This window comes from Aquarana catesbeiana, linkage group LG07, assembly GCF_042186555.1.
Source record: "Aquarana catesbeiana isolate 2022-GZ linkage group LG07, ASM4218655v1, whole genome shotgun sequence".
Lineage (NCBI taxonomy): Eukaryota > Metazoa > Chordata > Amphibia > Anura > Ranidae > Aquarana > Aquarana catesbeiana.
This window is the reverse complement of record NC_133330.1, coordinates 274234864-274254444: the sequence shown is the minus strand read 5'-3', so window position 1 is coordinate 274254444 and position 19581 is coordinate 274234864. Positions and strand designations below refer to the sequence as shown.

General features: G+C 44.0%; 1 protein-coding gene across 1 annotated transcript in view; it reads right to left on the bottom strand.

The window, feature by feature from the left end:
• LOC141103591 (uncharacterized) overlaps positions 1-19581 on the bottom strand; it is a 535587-nt gene that overhangs the window by 491615 nt on the left and 24391 nt on the right. The window contains exons 8-10 of the mRNA XM_073593357.1: positions 15255-15306; positions 15067-15133; positions 14736-14958 (exon numbers count right to left, since the gene is read on the bottom strand). Of these exons, the coding sequence (XP_073449458.1) occupies positions 14736-14958; positions 15067-15133; positions 15255-15306 (342 nt within the window). The remainder of the gene's footprint in view (positions 1-14735; positions 14959-15066; positions 15134-15254; positions 15307-19581) is intronic.

The following is a 19581-nucleotide window of genomic DNA, read 5'->3' as shown; positions in this document are numbered from 1 at the left end:
TACGTTTGAAATTATCAAAAAATGTTTACACTTGTAATCCAGTTAAAATAGTCCATAAATTTCACTCACATCTCGCAACTTTATACAAGACAAACAATGAATTTAATCCTACAGAGGCTGAATCCTTCTTCTCAAAAATAACCTTACCTGAGTTATCTCAGAATCAAAAAAGCAGTTTGGATGAGCCTATAACTATAGATGAAGTTGCTAACGCCATAAAAGACCTAAAACTTAACAAAAGACCAGGCCCAGACGGCTACTCGGCTTTATACTATAAAACATTCTCAGAAATACTCTCTCCCATTCTCACTGAAACTTTTAACAAACTTCTAGATGGACATTCTTTTCGGCAAGAAACACTAATGGCAATTGTTTGTATGATCCCAAAACCCCTTTCTGATGATACTTCCTGTGTGAATTATCGGCCTATCTCTCTGTTAAACCTCGATATTAAATTATTAGCAAAAATAATAGCAAAACGCCTCAATAGCATTATAGGAAAATTAATACATAGAGATCAAGTAGGCTTCATGCCAAATAGACAGGCAGGCGATAATATACACAGGGCAGTGTTATTGGCACATATTGCTAAAAAACGGAAAATCCCTTTATGTTTTCTATCTCTCGATATTAAGAGGGCATTTGACACAGTATCCTGGCAATATATGCAATATTCATTACAAAAATGGGGTTTTGGACCCCATTTTTTAACATGGATCAAAGCATTATATAATAAACCCAAAGCCTATATAAAATATGCTGGATACAAATCTGAAGCCTTTAATATCGAAAGAGGTACCCGACAGGGTTGCCCATTATCTCCCTTATTATTTGCCCTTATACTCGAACCCATGGCCCAATACATCAGAACAAACCAAACTATAACTGGCATTGAAGTAGGAGGTATTACACACAAATTATGTATATTTGCAGACGATATATTACTTTTTCTATCATCACCACAGGTCTCTGGTCCTAACTTAATACCAGCTCTTGATGGATTTGCAGCCCTATCCGGCCTTATGATTAATCCTAAGAAATGCCTAATGCTTAATATTTCACTCACAAACATGGAATTGATCCCGGCTAGGGCTGCACTCCCATTCACATGGGCAGAAAAATCAATCCCATATCTTGGAATTCATTTAACAGCATCTCATTCTGACTTATTCTCAACCAATTATCCTCCTGTATTAAAACAGATCACAAATCTAATAAAACAATGGTCGCAACTTCCTTTATCCTGGATAGGGAAGATTAATGCAATCAAAATGACTATTCTACCCAAATTGCTTTATCTATTCAGAGTCCTCCCTATTCCAATTCCTTCCTATTTTTTGAGAATAGTACAAAAAAGAGCAACTTCGTTTATATGGGGCTCTTCTAAACCACGTATACCTATACACACACTACATCTTCCCAAAAATAAAGGAGGCCTGGGATACCCTAATTTTACTAACTACTACAGAGCAGCACATTTGGCCAGTCTGTCCAAATACCATGCAAAACAGGAAATCCCATTATGCGTATTTATAGAGGCTTCAGAAAATGACCCTCTATTAATATCAAATTTATTATGGCTTGATCCTAAAGACCGCTTTAAAATTCATAATCCCATAACTAAACACTTCTTATCTCTCTGGGATAAACTAAAAACCAAATATCAGTTACAATCTCCACACAATCCTCTCCTTTCTTTTATCAGAAATCCGGCCTTTTATCCGGCTTGGATCTACCCAAATTCTTTTAAAGCTTGGACAACATCAGGCATTCAGACACTAAATGACTTTATAGCATCTAAATCATTCCTTTCATTCCCATCGCTTAGAGAAAAATATGATCTACCAAACTCTGAGATATTTAGATATCTCCAAATCAAAAATTTCTATACACCATTCCTAAAGGGGGATACACCATTATCCCAATTATCCATTTTTGAATCAATCTGTACAAAAGATCCATTTGCTAAAGGTACAATTTCATCACTTTATAATCAATTATATGGAGTACCAAATCTTAATAGACCCTCTTACGTTCAGAGGTGGGAGGAGGACCTGGGACGAACTTTATAAGACAAGAACTGGTCTAACATATGGCTCACATCTAAGTCATCTTCACCCAACATCTTAGCACTGGAGACAAATTATAAAGTCCTAACTCGCTGGTACCTTGTACCCGCTAGAGTGGCAAAATATTCACCTAATACCTCAGCTCTTTGTTTTCGAGGATGCCCAGAAATAGGCACATATTTACACATATGGTGGACCTGCCCAGTAATCCAAACCTTCTGGAAGGAAGTCTTCGTGATTGCATCTAAAATATTTAAAAAAATAATACAACCAGATCCATATTTAACTTTACTTAATCTAAAACCGGAATGGTTAACACTCTCTCAATTCAAACTTATGATCCAACTAATAACAGCTGCAAAACAAACAGTGGCCAAGGCATGGAAATCTCCTACATTGGTACTAGCAGAAACAATTCACAGAATGAATAATACAATGTCCCATGCTAAGATGGTTGCCATCGATCAAAATCAAATTCCAAAATTTGAAAAACTTTGGCATCCTTGGATAAAACAACAGTTCCTGTCAAACTTCAATGACTCTGTCCTGTTGCCATGGTAACAGATTAAATGACTTACAGAGACACCCATTCTAAGGCTTCAAAGAGAACTAAAAAGAATAATAAACTGACGAGCGGGACAACCTTGTGGACCATACCTCTACCTTTCAACCCTTTTTCTTCTTTCTCTTTCCTTTTCTCCACCTTACGATTAAGGCTCATTATCAGAATTTATTTGACTTATATACACTCTACATGTAAACAATATGTATAGTAGGTATAAATCATTTAAATACCTACAAAAGTAACTAAGGAAATGATATATATCTTTAATATAGGTTTACGTGAACCCAATGTTTAATATTTGAAATTTCATGATATTTACCTATATAAACCCTACTATAAAACAATGAGCTTACTTTATAGATCCTTGTAAACTTACTTTATGTATCTTTATAACATTGTATACTCAATAAACTTCTTTTGACAAGGAAAATACTGCCCTCTTGAACCCTATTCACCCCTTGATATATTTATAATATATCCCTGAAGTCTCTCATTAAATATGTTTTATCCCTCAGACCTTTCACTACTTTTATTGCCTGTCTCTGGACTTGTCTATCATTTAGAAGCATTGTAAAGGCTAAACATTTTTGTTGGTATTGCACAGAGCAGCCCAAACCTCCTCTTTTGGGTTCCCCCACCAGCACTCTTGGCTCCTCCTCTAAATGCATCACCATAGGAAGAAACTTCTCATGGGGCACACGTACGGGGTAGCTCCTGAGCTGGGCTGCATGTGTCCATAGACACACACAGCATGCTCAGCCCCAGCCTCCGCACCCTGCTCACAGGATTTGATTGACAACAGCAGGAGCCAATGGCTCCCATTGCTGCCTGTGTTTCCTGTTAATGCAGGGAGAGGGGAGAGAGCTGCTAGAGACGGGCATAGTGCTGAATCCAGTGAGTACTCAGGTAAGTGTAAGGAAAGGTGAGGGGGCGATACTATTACTGAGACTTTACAGGGAATTCATTAAGGTAAAATGTGCCCTGGCTTTACAACCACTTTAACTGTATATAAGCTATCTAAGCACTTTGCCAATACCTAAACATGAAGCATATATAATACTGTAGTCATGTGTAGTCTGTGACAAGAGATTACCTAATGGTTTTTGGGTTGGTACTATTGTAGGTTTAGGAAATAGAGTTTTGAACCACAAAATACAAATGATCCAGCCAAGCTCTATAATTGTTGTGACTCAATTCCTTGTTGATCCAGTGTAACTTTGCTGTCCAAATGTTTTTTCCACTGTCACCAATCCGCCATTATTACCCTGTATTCCAGCATGGGGAGAAGCCTGTAATACATACCTCATTCTCCTAGCTCCCTAATGCTCTCCGATGCTCTGGGCTATGGACAGCCCTCACGGTCCTCATGTGGGAGTATTGGTTTATTTGAAAACCTTCTAAATAAAACCTTAGCCTCTTTAGGACTAGAGTGCATAATGCAAGTGCAAAGACAAGGAGTGCATGACACACAGAATGCAGGTTTCAGGTGTACTTTAAAGCTTAAATGTTGGACGTCGGGCTGTTGTCGGAAAATCCGACGGAAAATCCGACCGTGTGTATGCTCCATTGGACAATTGTTGTCGGACTTTCCGCCAACAAATGTTGGCTATCATGTCTTCAAAATTTCCGCCAACAAATGTGTGTTTGTCGGATTTTACAAACACGCATGCTCGGGAAGCAGAAGCGGTCGGTCTTGTAAACTATCTTCATAATGGAGAGTTAACATTTGTGACGTGGCAAATTATGATATCTCCAAATGCAGAGCACAATTCTCTTCTTCTTTAACCACTTAAGGACCGCCTCACGCCGATGTACGTCGGCAAGGCGGCACGGGCAGGCAAAATCACGTACATGTACGTGATTTGCCTCCCGCGGGTGGGGGGTCCGATCGGACCCCCCCGGTGCCCGAGGCAGTCCCGTTTTGTTCCCCGGCGATCGGAGTGGAGGGGGAGGCCATCCGTTCGTGGCCCCCCCCTCGCGATCGCCGCCGGCCAATGGGAACACTCCTTTGCTGCTGTATGCTAAACAGCAGCAAAGGAAGTGATGTCATCTCTCCTCGGCTCGGTAGTTTTCGTTCCGGCCCGAGGAGAGAAGACAGGTATGTGAGTGCACCAACACTACACACACAGTAGAACATGCCAGGCATACAAAACACCCCGATTTTTTTTTTTTTTTTTCTGATTACTGCATTGGTGTCAGTTTGTGACAGTTACAGTGCTAGCACAGTTACTGTTACCCCCCTGTAGGTCTAGGGTACCCCCCTAACCCCCCCTAATAAAGTTTTAACCCCTTGATCACCCCCCGTCACCAGTGTCGCTAAGCGATCATTTTTCTGATCGCTGTATTAGTGTCGCTGGTGACGCTAGTTAGGGAGGTAAATATTTAGGTTCACCGTCAGCGTTTTATAGCGTCAGGGACCCCCATATACTATCTGATAAATGTTTTAACCCCTTGATGGCCCCCTAGTTAACCCTTTCACCACTGATCACCGTATAACCGTTACGGTTGACGCTGGTTAGTTTGTTTATTTTTTATAGTGTCAGGGCACCCGCCGTTTATTACCGAATAAAGGTTTAGCCCCCTAATCGCCCGGCGGTGATATGCGTCGCCCCAGGCAGCGTCAGATTAGCGCCAGTACCGCTAACACCCACGCACACAGCATGCGACTCCCTTAGTGGTATAGTATCTGATCGGATCAATATCTGATCCGATCAGATCTATACTAGCGTCCCCAGCAGTTTAGGGTTCCCAAAAACGCAGTGTTAGCGGGATCAGCCCAGATACCCGCTAGCACCTGCGTTTTGCGCCTCCGCCCAGCCCACCCAAGTGCAGTATCGATCGATCACTGTCACTTACAAAACACTAAACGCATAACTGCAGCGTTCGCAGAGTCAGGCCTGATCCCTGCGATCGCTAACAGTTTTTTTGGTAGCATTTTGGTGAACTGGCAAGCAAGCACCAGCCCCAGGCAGCGTCAGGTTAGCGCCAGTACCGCTAACACCCACGCACGCACCGTACACCTCCCTTAGTGGTATAGTATCTGATCGCATCAATATCTGATCCGATCAGATCTATACTAGCGTCACCAGCAGTTTAGGGTTCCCAAAAACGCAGTGTTAGCGGGATCAGCCCAGATACCTGCTAGCACCTGCGTTTTGCCCCTCCGCCCGGCCCGGCCCAGCCCACCCAAGTGCAGTATCGATGGATCACTGGCACTTACAAAACTCTAAACGCATAACTGCAGCGTTCGCAGAGTCAGGCCTGATCCCTGCGATCGCTAACAGTTTTTTTGGTAGTATTTTGGTGAACTGGCAAGCACCAGCCCCAGGCAGCGTCAGGTTAGCGCCAGTACCGCTAACACCCACGCACGCAGCATACACCTCCCTTAGTGGTACAGTATCTGAACGGATCAATATCTGATCCGATCAGATCTATACTAGCGTCCCCAGAAGTTTAGGGTACCCAAAAACGCAGTGTTAGCGGGATCAGCCCAGATACCTGCTAGCACCTGCATTTTGCCCCTCCGCCCGGCCCAGCCCACCCAAGTGCAGTATCGATCGATCACTGTCACTTACAAAACACTTAACGCATAACTGCAGCGTTCGCAGAGTCAGGCCTGATCCCTGCGATCGCTAACAGTTTTTTTGGTAGCGTTTTGGGGAACTGGCAAGCACCAGCGGCGTAGTACACCCCGGTCGTAGTCAAACCAGCACTGCAGTAACACTTGGTGATGTGGCGAGTCCCATAAGTGCAGTTCAAGCTGGTGAGGTGGCAAGCACAAGTAGTGTCCCGCTGCTACCAAGAAGACAAACACAGGCCCGTCGTGCCCATAATGCCCTTCCTGCTGCATTCGCCAATCCTAATTGGGAACCCACCGCTTCTGCAGCGCCCGTACTTCCCCCATTCACATCCCCAACCAAATGCAGTCGGCTGCATGAGAGGCATTTTCTTTATGTCCTCCCGAGTACCCCTACCCAGTGAACCCCCCAAAAAAGATGTCGTGTCTGCAGCAAGTGCAGATATAGGCATGACACCCGCTATTATTGTCCCTCCTGTCCTGACAATCCTGGTCTTTGCATTGGTGAATGTTTTGAACGCTACCATTCACTAGTTGAGTATTAGCGTAGGGTACAGCATTGCACAGACTAGGACACACTTTCACAGGGTCTCCCAAGATGCCATCGCATTTTGAAAGACCCGAACCTAGAACCGGTTACAGTTATAAAAGTTAGTTACAAAAAAAGTGTAAAAAAAAAAAAATATATAAAATAAAAAAAAATAGTTGTCGTTTTATTGTTCTCTCTCTCTCTATTCTCTCTCTATTGTTCTGCTCTTTTTTACTGTATTCTATTCTGCAATGTTTTATTGTTATTATGTTTTATCATGTTTGCTTTTCAGGTATGCAATTTTTTATACTTTACCGTTTACTGTGCTTTATTGTTAACCATTTTTTTGTCTTCAGGTACGCCATTCACGACTTTGAGTGGTTATACCAGAATGATGCCTGCAGGTTTAGGTATCATCTTGGTATCATTCTTTTCAGCCAGCGGTCGGCTTTCATGTAAAAGCAATCCTAGCGTCTAGACTGCTTTTACAAGCCGTGGGAGGGAATGTCCCCCCCCCACCGTCTTCCGTGTTTTTCTCTGGCTCTCCTGTCTCAACAGGGAACCTGAGAATGCAGCCGGTGATTCAGCCAGCTGACCATAGAGCTGATCAGAGACCAGAGTGGCTCCAAACATCTCTCTGGCCTAAGAAACCGGAAGCTACGAGCATTTCATGACTTAGATTTCGCCGGATGTAAATAGCGCCATTGGGAAATTGGGGAAGCATTTTATCACACCGATCTTGGTGTGGTCAGATGCTTTGAGGGCAGAGGAGAGATCTAGGGTCTAATAGACCCCAATTTTTTCAAAAAAGAGTACCTGTCACTACCTATTGCTATCATAGGGGATATTTACATTCCCCGAGATAACAATAAAAATGATTAAAAAAAAAAATATGAAAGGAACAGTTTAAAAATAAGATAAAAAAAGCAAAAAAATAATAAAGAAAAAAAAAAAAAAAAGCACCCCTGTCGCCCCCTGCTCTCGCGCTAAGGCGAACGCAAGCGGCGGTCTGTCGTCAAACGTAAACAGCAATTGCACCATGCATGTGAGGTATCACCGCGAAGGCCAGATCGAGGGCAGTAATTTTTGCAGTAGACCTCCTCTGTAAATCTAAAGTGGTAACCTGTAAATGCTTTTAAAGGCTTTTAAAAATGTATTTATTTTGTTGCCACTGCACGTTTGTGCGCAATTTTAAAGCATGCCATGTTTGGTATCCATGTACTCGGCCTAAGATCATCTTTTTTATTTCATCAAACATTTGGGCAATATAGTGTGTTTTAGTGCATTAAAATTTAAAAAAGTGTGTTTTTTCCCCAAAAAATGCGTTTGAAAAATCGCTGCGCAAATACTGTGTGAAAAAAAAAAAATGAAACACCCACCATTTTAATCTGTAGGTCATTTGCTTTAAAAAAAATATATTGTTTGGGGGTTCAAAGTAATTTTTTTGCAAAAAAAAATAACTTTTTCATGTAAACAATAAGTGTCAGAAAGGGCTTTGTCTTCAAGTGGTTAGAAGAGTGGGTGATGTGTGACATAAGCTTCTAAATGTTGTGCATAAAATGCCAGGACAGTTCAAAACCCCCCCAAATGACCCCATTTTGGAAAGTAGACACCCCAAGCTATTTGCTGAGAGGCACTAAATGATATATTGCTCAAACATGCCATGGAAATATGTGAAATTACACCCCAAAATACATTCTGCTGCTTCTCCTGAGTACGGGGATACCACATGTGTGAGACTTTTTGGGAGCCTAGCCGCGTACGGGACCCCGAAAACCAAGCACCGCCTTCAGGCTTTCTAAGGGCGTGAATTTTTGATTTCACTCTTCACTGCCTATCACAGTTTCGGAGGCCATGGAATGCCCAGGTGGCACAAAACCCCCCCCAAATGACCCCATTTTGGAAAGTAGACACCCCAAGCTATTTGCTGAGAGGTATAGTGAGTATTTTGCAGACCTCACTTTTTGTCACAAAGTTTTGAAAATTGAAAAAAGAAAAAAAAAATGTTTTTTCTTGTCTTTCTTCATTTTCAAAAACAAATGAGAGCTGCAAAATACTCACCATGCCTCTCAGCAAATAGCTTGGGGTGTCTACTTTCCAAAATGGGGTCATTTGGGGGGGTTTTGTGCCACCTGGGCATTCCATGGCCTCCGAAACGGTGATAGGCAGTGAAGAGTAAAATCAAAAATTTTCACCCTTAGAAATCCTGAAGGCGGTGATTGGTTTTCGGGGTCCCGTACGCGGCTAGGCTCCCAAAAAGTCCCACACATGTGGTATCCCCATACTCAGGAGAAGCAGCTAAATGTATTTTGGGGTGCAATTCCACATATGCCCATGGCCTGTGTGAGCAATATATCATTTAGTGACAACTTTATGCAAAAAAAAAAAAAAAAAAGTGTCACTTTCCCGCAACTTGTGTCAAAATATAAAATATTCCATGGACTCAATATGCCTCTCGGCAAATAGCTTGGGTGTCTACTTTCCAAAATGGGGTCATTTTGGGGGGTTTTGTGCCACCTGGGCATTCCATGGCCTCCGAAACTGTGATAGGCAGTGAAGAGTGAAATAAAAAATTTACACCCTTAGAAATCCTGAAGGCGGTGATTGGTTTTCGGGGCCCCGTACGCGGATAGGCTCCCAAAAAGTCCCACACATGTGGTATCCCCATACTCAGGAGAAGCAGCTGAATGTATTTTGGGGTGCAATTCTACATAGGCCCATGGCCTGTGTGAGCAATATATCATTTAGTGACAACTTTTTGTAAATATTTTTTTTTTTTTGTCATTATTCAATCACTTGGGACAAAAAAAATAAATATTCAATGGGTTCAACATGCCTCTCAGCAATTTCCTTGGGGTGTCTACTTTCCAAAATGGGGTCATTTGGGGGGGTTTTGTACTGCCCTGCCATTTTAGCACCTCAAGAAATGACATAGGCAGTCATAAACTAAAAGCTGTGTAAATTACAGAAAATGTACCCTAGTTTGTAGACGCTATAACTTTTGCGCAAACCAATAAATATACGCTTATTGACATTTTTTTTACCAAAGACATGTGGCCGAATACATTTTGGCCTAAATGTATGACTAAAATTTAGTTTATTGGATTTTTTTTATAACAAAAAGTAGAAAATATCATTTTTTTCAAAATTTTCGGTCTTTTTCCGTTTATAGCGCAAAAAATAAAAACCGCAGAGGTGATCAAATACCATCAAAAGAAAGCTCTATTTGTGGAAAGAAAAGGACGCAAATTTCGTTTGGGTACAGCATTGCATGACCGCGCAATTAGCAGTTAAAGCGACGCAGTGCCAAATTGGAAAAAGACCTCTGGTCCTCAGGCAGCATAATGGTCCGGGGCTCAAGTGGTTAATGGGATAATAATGAAGCTGCTTTGCTGGTGATACTGATGGAGTTATTGCAAACAAATTTTTAAATTCTTTTTTTTTCTAGTGATATCAAGAATAATATTATTATGTTTTTTTTTATTATATTTGTGCAAGTTACCACAACACAATTATCCCCTAGTTTATAGGAACAAAGATACAACCATGTTAAACTGCCTACTCCCAAACTGTCATTTGAAGTAAAACACATAGCCAAGTATTATTCTCCACAATTTTTTTATCGTGCATTTAAAAAAATAAAAATTAGACATGCTATCTGTCAATAGAACGTAACCAAAACATGCATTCTATGCATCCAAAAATATAGAAAATATACCAAATCAAATCATTATTCAACCAAAAAAAAAAAAAAATGTCAAAGCAATAACTCCAAGGCCAATAATAAATAACACGCAATCTCCTCCGATTCCGCAACATGACTGGTTGACGAACGGACGTTCAGAAACGAACTGAAAAGCACGAAATGGAAAACGCCAAAAGAAAAGCGCGAATCAACACTCACCAAACTTCTACTAACACGAAATTAGCAGAAGGAGCCCATAAGGGTGGCGCTAAAGGGCTGAAAATTCACGTAGTACGTCTAGTACTTCACTACGTTCGTAATTGTTGGCCAACATTTGTGTGACCGTGTGTATGCAAGACAAGTTTGAGCCAACACCCTTCAGACAAAATTCCACGGTTTTGTTGGCGGAAAGTCCAATCGTGTGTACGAGGCATAAGACATATTGTTCTGTGTCAGGACTAAGTAATGCTCATAGTGCGGGGGTCAGTAGTGAGTTACCCTCTGAATACAGTGGTCAGGTGTAGGTAACAAAAGAGTGCAGGAGTCAGGTGTCAGCAACGGAAAGAGTGCTGAAGTCAACAGGAGGTAACAGAGTGCAGAGGTCAGGAATAAGTAACACAAAGGGGTTGATTTACTAAAGGCAAAAAGACTGCGCACTTTGCAAAGTGCACTTGCTCCAAAGCTTAGTAAATGAGCAGAAGCTCTGCTGACGTCCATCATCCAATCATATTCAAGAATATATTCAAATATTCAAAAATGCATTTTTTTTTATTTTCCCTGCATGTGATTGGGTACTCTTTGCAAAGTAAAGCCTTACCTCATTTACTAAGCTCTGGAGCAACTGCACTTGCAGAGGGCAACTTTGAAAAGTGCACAGTCTAATTGCCTTTAGTAAATCAACCCCAAAGAGTTTAGAAGTCCAGAGTGGGTGTCACACAGAGTACAGGGGCAAGGAGTAAGCAACACAGAGCGCAGGTGTCAGGAGTAAGTTATGTAAAGAGTGCACGTTTCAGGGGTAAATAACGCACAGAGTGCAAGGCTCAGTAACATGCAGATTGCAAAGACCAAGGGTAAGTAAAGCTAGAAAGTATTGTATTTGGTATTTAAATATTTAGTACGTAATAATAATTAACAGCAATAATTATCCCTAGTTTTACTGACAGAAACCACTTTAAATTAATTGGATGCTACTGCCAACTCTGGGCGCTTGTCTCTGCAGCAAAAAAAATTCACCACTTGTTTTGAAAGCCAGGTTAGACTATAAAGAATGTAACCAGATCTGTGTACAGACTAATCTGGAGGTTGGATTCAGAGGCAGCTCTCTAATTAGGCAAATAAGGCGGCCGCCTAAGGCCTCGCAATCCCAGGGGCCTCGTGGCCGCCTAATATGCCTAACGCGTGTGTGGGAGATGCAGGGAATGTCCCCCCGTCGGTGTCTCCGTCTTGTGTCCGGGGCTGCAACTCGTTTTCCCCAGCCAGGGACAGACTGTCACTCACCACTGCCCGAGGTCGGAGGGTCATTTGGTGGAACCATGTACTCCACTCCCCCAGCTCCTCCCTCCTGCCGTGCACCGCGGATCTCTGACTCCGGCTATGTGCAGAGCTTGGATAATGCCTGCAGTAGCTGAGCAGCTCCCCCGACTCCCCGATCTCCTCTGCAGGGTGTACGATCTGAAATGGAGGAGGACCTGTCAGAGCTGAAGCCCGGCGATCATCCAGGAGCCAGTCTGCAAATAACAGCCTCAAAGGTACAGTCCTTCCCGTGCCCGACACTGACACATCCCGACCTGTGACGTCACCTCCTGACTGAGGGCTTCCCAAGAATTACCACTGCCTTCCGCCCTGCCCCCTGTGACCTCACACACACTGCCCTGAGTGATGATATGCATGCAATCCGGCATATGATGCCACCTACTGACCCCATGCTATCATCATTATCCTCCTCATCCCCCTGTTCCTGGCATCCTACCTCCCGTAATACTTCCCACTGTCAGCTTCCTACCAACTTACCCCTGTCATCATCTCCATCCTCATCCTAATCCCCCTGTTCCTGGCATCCCACCACCCTACCATCATCTCTGCTGTACCCCACTGCCAGCTGACTACCACCTCACCCCCTCTCATCATCATCCCCTGTCATTATCATCACCATATACCCCACCTCTAGCATCCACCACCCTACCCCTGTTGTACCCCACTGTCAGCTGCTTACCACCCCACGTCATCATCATCCCCCCCCCTGTACCCCACTGTCAGCTGCCTACCAACCCACGTCATCATCATCCCCCCCGTACCCCACTGTCAGCTGCCTACCAACCCACGTCATCATCATCCCCCCCTGTACCCCACTGTCAGCTGCCTACCACCCCACATCATCATCATCCCCCCTGTACCCCACTGTCAGCTGCCTACCACCCCACATCATCATCATCTCCCCCTGTACCCCACTGTCAGCTGCCTACCACCCCACGTCATCATCATCACCCCCTCTCCCCTGTACCCCACTGCCGACATCCCACTCGTCAACATCCCCATCATCTCTCTGTATCCCACCTCTGGCAGCCTTCCACCCCACCCCCCTGTCATCATTCTCATCTTAATCCCTCCTCGTACTCCACTGCCAGCTTCCTACCACCCCCACCCCCTGCCGTCAATCTCATCTTAATCCCTCCTGGTACTCCACTGCCAGCTTCCTACCACCCCACCCCCTGCCGTCATCACCCCCCCGTACCCCAACCCTGACATCCTACCACCCTGCCTCCTGTCATCCCTATGTAACCCACCTCTAGCATCCACCACCCTACCCCTGTTATCATCCTTATCTTTATCCCCCACGTACCCCACCTCTAGCATCCACCACCATACCCCCGTTATCATCATCATTCTCTTCATCCCCTGTACCCCACTGTCAGCTGCCTACCACCTCACCTCATCATCATCCCCCCTGGACCCCACTGCTGACATCCTACCAGCGCGCCTATTGTCATCAACATCCCCATCATCCCTGTACCCCACCTCTGGCATACTACCACCCTACCTCCTGTCATTATCATCCTCATCCCTCCTGTACCCCACCTCTGGCATCCTATCACCCTACCCCCTATCATTATAGGGGAGATATGATCTCGGCCTCTCCCCAATGCTGCCACCATCACCCCAAACTGCATCCTGTCATCCAACTGTACCCCAACAGTTGCATCAAACACCATAATACTGCCCTGCCACCCAGTGAGCAAACAGTGAGTGATAATGATAAGTAGTAACCCATAGCAACCAATCAGTGAGCAGTAATAATGTGCAGTAACCTATAGCAACCCTTCAGTGAGAGGTAATAATGTGCAGTAACCTCTAGCAACCAATGAGTAAGCGGTAATGACATGCAGTAACCTCTAGCAACCAATGAGTAAGCTGTAATGATGTGCAGTAACCTCTAGCAATCCATCAGTGAGCTGTAACAATGTGCAGTAGCTTCTAGCAACCAATCAGTAAGCAGTAATGATAGTAGTGACCTCTAGAAACCAATCAGTGAGCCTGGAACAATCAGTGAGTGTGAACTAGATCTTTATGTTTATATTATTAAAGTTTTTTTTAGATAAGTTTATGTTCATTTGTTTTTTGGGATGTTGGGATGGGAAGCGCAATTGCTAGGGGTGGGGGCCAGGAAAATGTTTGAATTATTTTTCCCATAATGGGCGTGAGTAGGGCCTCATGTCTAAAATTTGCCTAAGGCCTCACAAAGCCTAGAGCCGCCTCTGGTTGGATGTGTTGAATCAGATGCCCCGGCTCCAGCACATCCATCTCCACATTCTCGGTCTTCTTGCTTAACAAAGCAAACACTGAGAACTTGCAGTACATTATTATATGCCCAGTAAAGTTCCTGGCAGGGAAGTTCAAACCTGCACTGCATATTTGCAGCAGCCACCCCAATGTGGCACTAAGGACTCTTGAGCCAATTGGGTATATGCAGCAATACTTGAGCGGCAGGCTGTCTTTTTTGGCTTTCCAAAAAAAGAAAACTGACCTGCCACACAACAATTGCTGCACATGCACATTGGCTACAGAGTCTAATGGTCATCACATTGAGGTGTCCATGGTGTCTTCACGATATGGTTCAAGCCCTCAGACTTTCCTGCCAGAGTTTTACGAGGGATGCTTGTTTGCTGGGGACAGACACCTCAAAATGTGGATTTAATATAGTAAGCTTTGTACAGTACATTTCACTGTAAATGATCTATTTCAGCAGTTTGACTTTACCTAACTCTGAGAGATACTTTTATTGTGGCAATGTATGGTCTGTGATAGGAGACTACCTGGTGGTTTTTGGGTTGGTACTTTTGTAGGTTTAGGAGTCAGTGTTTTTGAGGAGCCATGGAATACAAATGATCCAGAATAAGGTCCATAACTGTTTGTTGAGACTCCATTCCTTGCTGAACCACTGTAACTCTGTTGTCCAGGTGTTTTTTCCACTGTCACCAGTCCTCCATTGTTACCCAGAATTCCAGCATGGATAGCTGATTTGCATACGGAAGAGTCCTAAGATAAAATTATAGCAATCAATAAAATAGTAATGTTAGATTTTTCTACAATATGAATGTAATGACTTAGTTTTCTATGAGAAAATGAGTAATGAATAGAACTTACAGATGTGTAGCTATCAGTTCCCCAGACAGTCCCTCCCTTCACCTGGCACTCAGATGGACACTGAATACTTAGAAAAACAAAACATTGTTTTTAAAAATGTTTATTCATTATATTATACTGTATAATTTTTCTATTTATTGATAATTTTATTTACTAAGGCAAAGAAGTTATCTTAGGATAAAACTTACATTGAAATAGATTCCTTCAGTTGTCCAGCAGTAGTTAAACAGGTTCCTAGTACTGGAAAAAATGGAAAAGAATTATATCAGTTTTCCTGCCCAGGTAGTGATGAAATCTTGATGACCATCCAGTGTTCTATTGTAGCACTGGATTACCATCATAAGAGCAAACTGTATTTACTCCGAACAAGCAATGGGATTATATTACTGATGCTGCTAAATTCTCTGAATGCTTAATTGTATGGATGCTGTACATTGTACACATCTACAGGCATACCCCACTTTTAAGTACACAATGGGGTTTATTTACTAAAGCTGGAAAGTGCGAAATCAGGCTCACTTCTGCATAGAAACCAATTTGCTTCCAGGTTTTATTACCAAAGCTTAATTGAACAAGCTAGGGTTAGAAGCTCATTAGTTTCTATGCAGAAGTCAGCCTGATTTTGCACTTTCCAGCTTTAGTAAATAAACCCCATTGTGTACTTAAAAGTGGGGTATGCCTTTATTGTGCTCTGCAATGTCTGCTTCATGTGTTGGCTTGCCCTAGCATAGTGAATAAAGCAAGGTGTTTTCTTCAACCATACAATCATGAGCAAGATAAGACACTGTTTTTTATTCCCTGTCCGCCATTAGGTATTTAAAATGATCATAGGTTCACTTTATTTGCAAACTTAAAGCTGAACTCCAGGGACTACAAATATACAAAATACCCTTGCAGTGGGCCCAACCCCACACTGCAAGGATCGATTGCTTGTTAAATCTAAGAGGTAGAAGAGATGGCTGTAATACTTAACTTATTCCTCTTTCACCTGGCTGCCAAACTTCTGTTTGACGCTCCAGGCCCTGGGCATCGCTGACTGTCGTCTTGTAAAAAGTGGGACAATTTATTCATTTTAAAAATCTTTTATTAAAACCTGAGCCTACTCTTCCCTAGGACTGGAGTGCATAGTGCAAAGAGTGCAGGGCTCAGGAGTGGGTAAGGCAAATAGTGTCTTTGTCAGGAGTAACACTCAGAGTGTAGGAATAAGTAGTGGGTAACCCTTGGTGTGCAGGGGACAGGTGTAATTACTACAAAGAGTTCCTGAGTCATGTGTAAACTACAGAAAGAGTGCAGGAGTCAGCAGGAAATAACAGAAAGAGTGCAGGGCTCAAGAGTAAGACATGCAAAACGTTTAGAAGTCAGGAGTAAGAATTGCACAGGGTATGGGGTAAGGAGTAAGTGTTATACAGAGAGCAGGAGTCAGAAATAAGCAACGCAGAGTACAGAGGTCAGTAATGTACAGATTGCAAAGATCAAGAGTAAATATAGCTAGAAAGTAGTACATTTGGGGGGTTATTTACGAAAGGCAAATCCACTTTGCACCGCAAGTGCACTTAGAAGTGCAGTCGCTCTAAATCTAAGGAGAAGATCTGAAATGAGTCGAAGCTCTGCTGATTTTATCATCCATTCATGTGCAAGCTAAAATGTTGTTTTTTATTTTCCTTGCATGTCCCCCTTGGATCTACAGCGAATTTACTTCCAAGTGCATGTTCAAGAGCACTTGCAGTGCACTTGAAGTGCAAAGTGGGTTTGCCTTTAGTAAATAACCCTCTCGGTATTTAAATTTGAAGTATCTAATAATAATTATCAGCAACTAATGTTTCTATTTTTACTACCATGTTTTGCTGCAGAGACAAGCAATCAGAATTGGTATTAGCAACCAATTAATTGATTAGATGCCAACCCTAGGCGCTTGTCTCTGCAGCAAAAAAGATTCACCACCTATTTTTGAAAGCCAGGCTGGACTGTTCACGGCGCTTTACATAGGCGCGCTCTGCAAGATCGCATGTGATTCGCACTGCACTGCAGTGCAAACCACATGCGATGTCTGTGCGATGCGATTTTAGCCATACAGATAGTATGGCTGAATTCGCATTGCATTCGAAACAAACTCGCACAGGCCCCTTTTTTGGTCTGCACCAGAATCGGATTGCATGGGTGTGAACACCCATGCGATCCATTTCATGTCCGAACTGTTAGTTCGCAGTGCGATATGCGAACTGAAATGGGGGTGTTGTTAACATTGTATTGATACTCCCAGCCATTTGCATATGGCAATGTGAACTGCCATGCGAGTTGGGTGTGATGCGGGAACCCGCAGTGGATTTGCAGTGTTCCTGCATCGCACCTATGAGAACCGACACTAAAGAATGTAACCAGATCTGTGTTCACACTAATCTGGAGATGTGGTAGGATGTGTTGACCTAGATGCCCCTTCTCCAGCACACCAAACTCAACATTCTGGGCTTCTGCTTAGCAAAGCAAGCACTGAGAACTATAAATGAAATATCTGAACACTTTGACATTACCTAACTCTGAGAGTCATATAATATTATTTACTGTGGTCATGTTTGGTCCATGATAGGAAACTACCTGGTGGATCGCTTCTCGGCCTTTTGGCTAAGATCAAGTGTAGTTTCTGCCTTGTTCTTGTCATTAGGTAACGACCGGTGCCAGTCCCTCTCGGCCTTGGGGTGTTTCCTTCGGGTGCATCCCATGCTGCTATTGGGGGGGACGCCACCGTGAGTGCACGAGAGTGATCGCCTTTCCCTACCATCCATGAGTTGGCTGTGGGATTGGTGGGCATAGGTATGGTGGGGCCGCCGAGCGCACCAAACACTTTGAGGCTGGTCGTGGCCGAGCCTAGAAGGAACGATGTCGGTTTGCACTTCATTCAGAAGCAGTTGATTGAAGACTTTTTTGGGATGCCGAGAGAAGCTATTTTTTGCATGCAGTGTTTTCCTACCACTGGAATGTATGACGTTACTTTCTGGAAAAAGGAAGATCTGCAGACAGTTTTGCTACGGAAGAGCGAGAAAGAAGGCGACGAGATGCTGGAAGGGATCGTGTTCCTGTCGAGTGAGACGAAAGTGCGGGTCCCCATCACTGTGCATATGTACAATCCTTTTGTACAGGATGGGGAAATCGCTGCCTTTTTGTTCAGGTGCTGCGAGTCAGTTTCAGCAGGCGTGAAACTGACGAATGTGCTAGGTACCTTTAACGGGCAGCATAAATTTTGGGTAACCTTTAGGGCGGATCCAGAGGGTATAGGTGGCGTCAGGCACCCCCCTCAGTCCTTTTCCATTGGGAGGAATCGTGGCTACCTGTGGTACCCTGGCCAGCCCCTCTTTTGCAGGCAGTGTTTTGCTTTCGGGCACACCAAAGACCAGTGCGAGGCCGGGTTGACATGCCGCAATTGCTTCAAGCAGGGTCACGGAGCCGGTCAGTGTCCGGAGAAGAAGAGCTGCCACATCTGCGGTAGTAGGACGCACCTTGCGAGACAGTGCCCGAAGGTTGACAGAGCGTCTGAACCCACTCCAGAAGCTGTGGCGGTTAAAGCTGTGGAGGCGGGGGGCAAGCAGGTGCTATCCTACGCGGATGTGGCCAGACTGGGATCCATTCCAACAACCGTGGTGAACTCTGTTGAGCAGACCATAGTGCTACCCGAGGAAGTGGTGGTGCGGGCTGATGTCTGCCTACCTATGGAGGGTGAGCCAGGTCCCTCCCCTGTTGACGCCATAAGGGAGGAGGGGTCCTCTCCTGTACCTGAGGAGAGTGTCCCTGGGCACCTCCTGGCTGAGGGGGAGTCAGAGGGGAGCGGTGAGGAATCGGAGGACTCAGAGGAGGAGGAGGAGATGGAGGTGGGGCAGCTCTCCCTGAAAAGAAAGATGGCTGAGTCCTCCCAGGTCATAGGCTCCTTCCCGGACTCTCCAGGCCCTGAAGCATCGGATGTGGTGATCGACTCGGACTCCTCGCAGGCACCATCTTATGTAAGCACTGGTCAGGTGTCCGAGCTGCAGGAGGTGATAGGGTACTGCAGGTTGCCAAAGGGGAAGGCAAAGAAAAAATCTGGCGGGGTGAACCTTGGGTCAGGGGTGGGACCAAGGACTAGGGGCAGGGATAAAGGTGGGAAAAAGAAAAAGTCATGACAGGAACATGATCCCTTCCTAATCTTCTATGGCCTTACGGGTATCTTCCCTCAATTGCAGAAGCATTGGGACGGCATCTAGACGGGCAGCAATTTTTAAAATCTTGTCTGGCTATGCTAATGATGTTTTTTGCTTGCAGGACTGCAACATGAGGGAGGAACCACATACTGCAAGATGGACCCAGGGGGATGCAGTATGGTCATTGGGTCGGAGTAGGAATAGTGGTGTGGGGATTCTTATTAAAAATAAAAAAATTAAGATTTTAAGGAAGGTGGAGGTGGAGGTGGGACGATGTTTGTTTGTTACTTTGGAGTATGGGGGTGTTTGTTTTAAGTTATTTTGTGTATATGCACCGGTTGATAAAAAG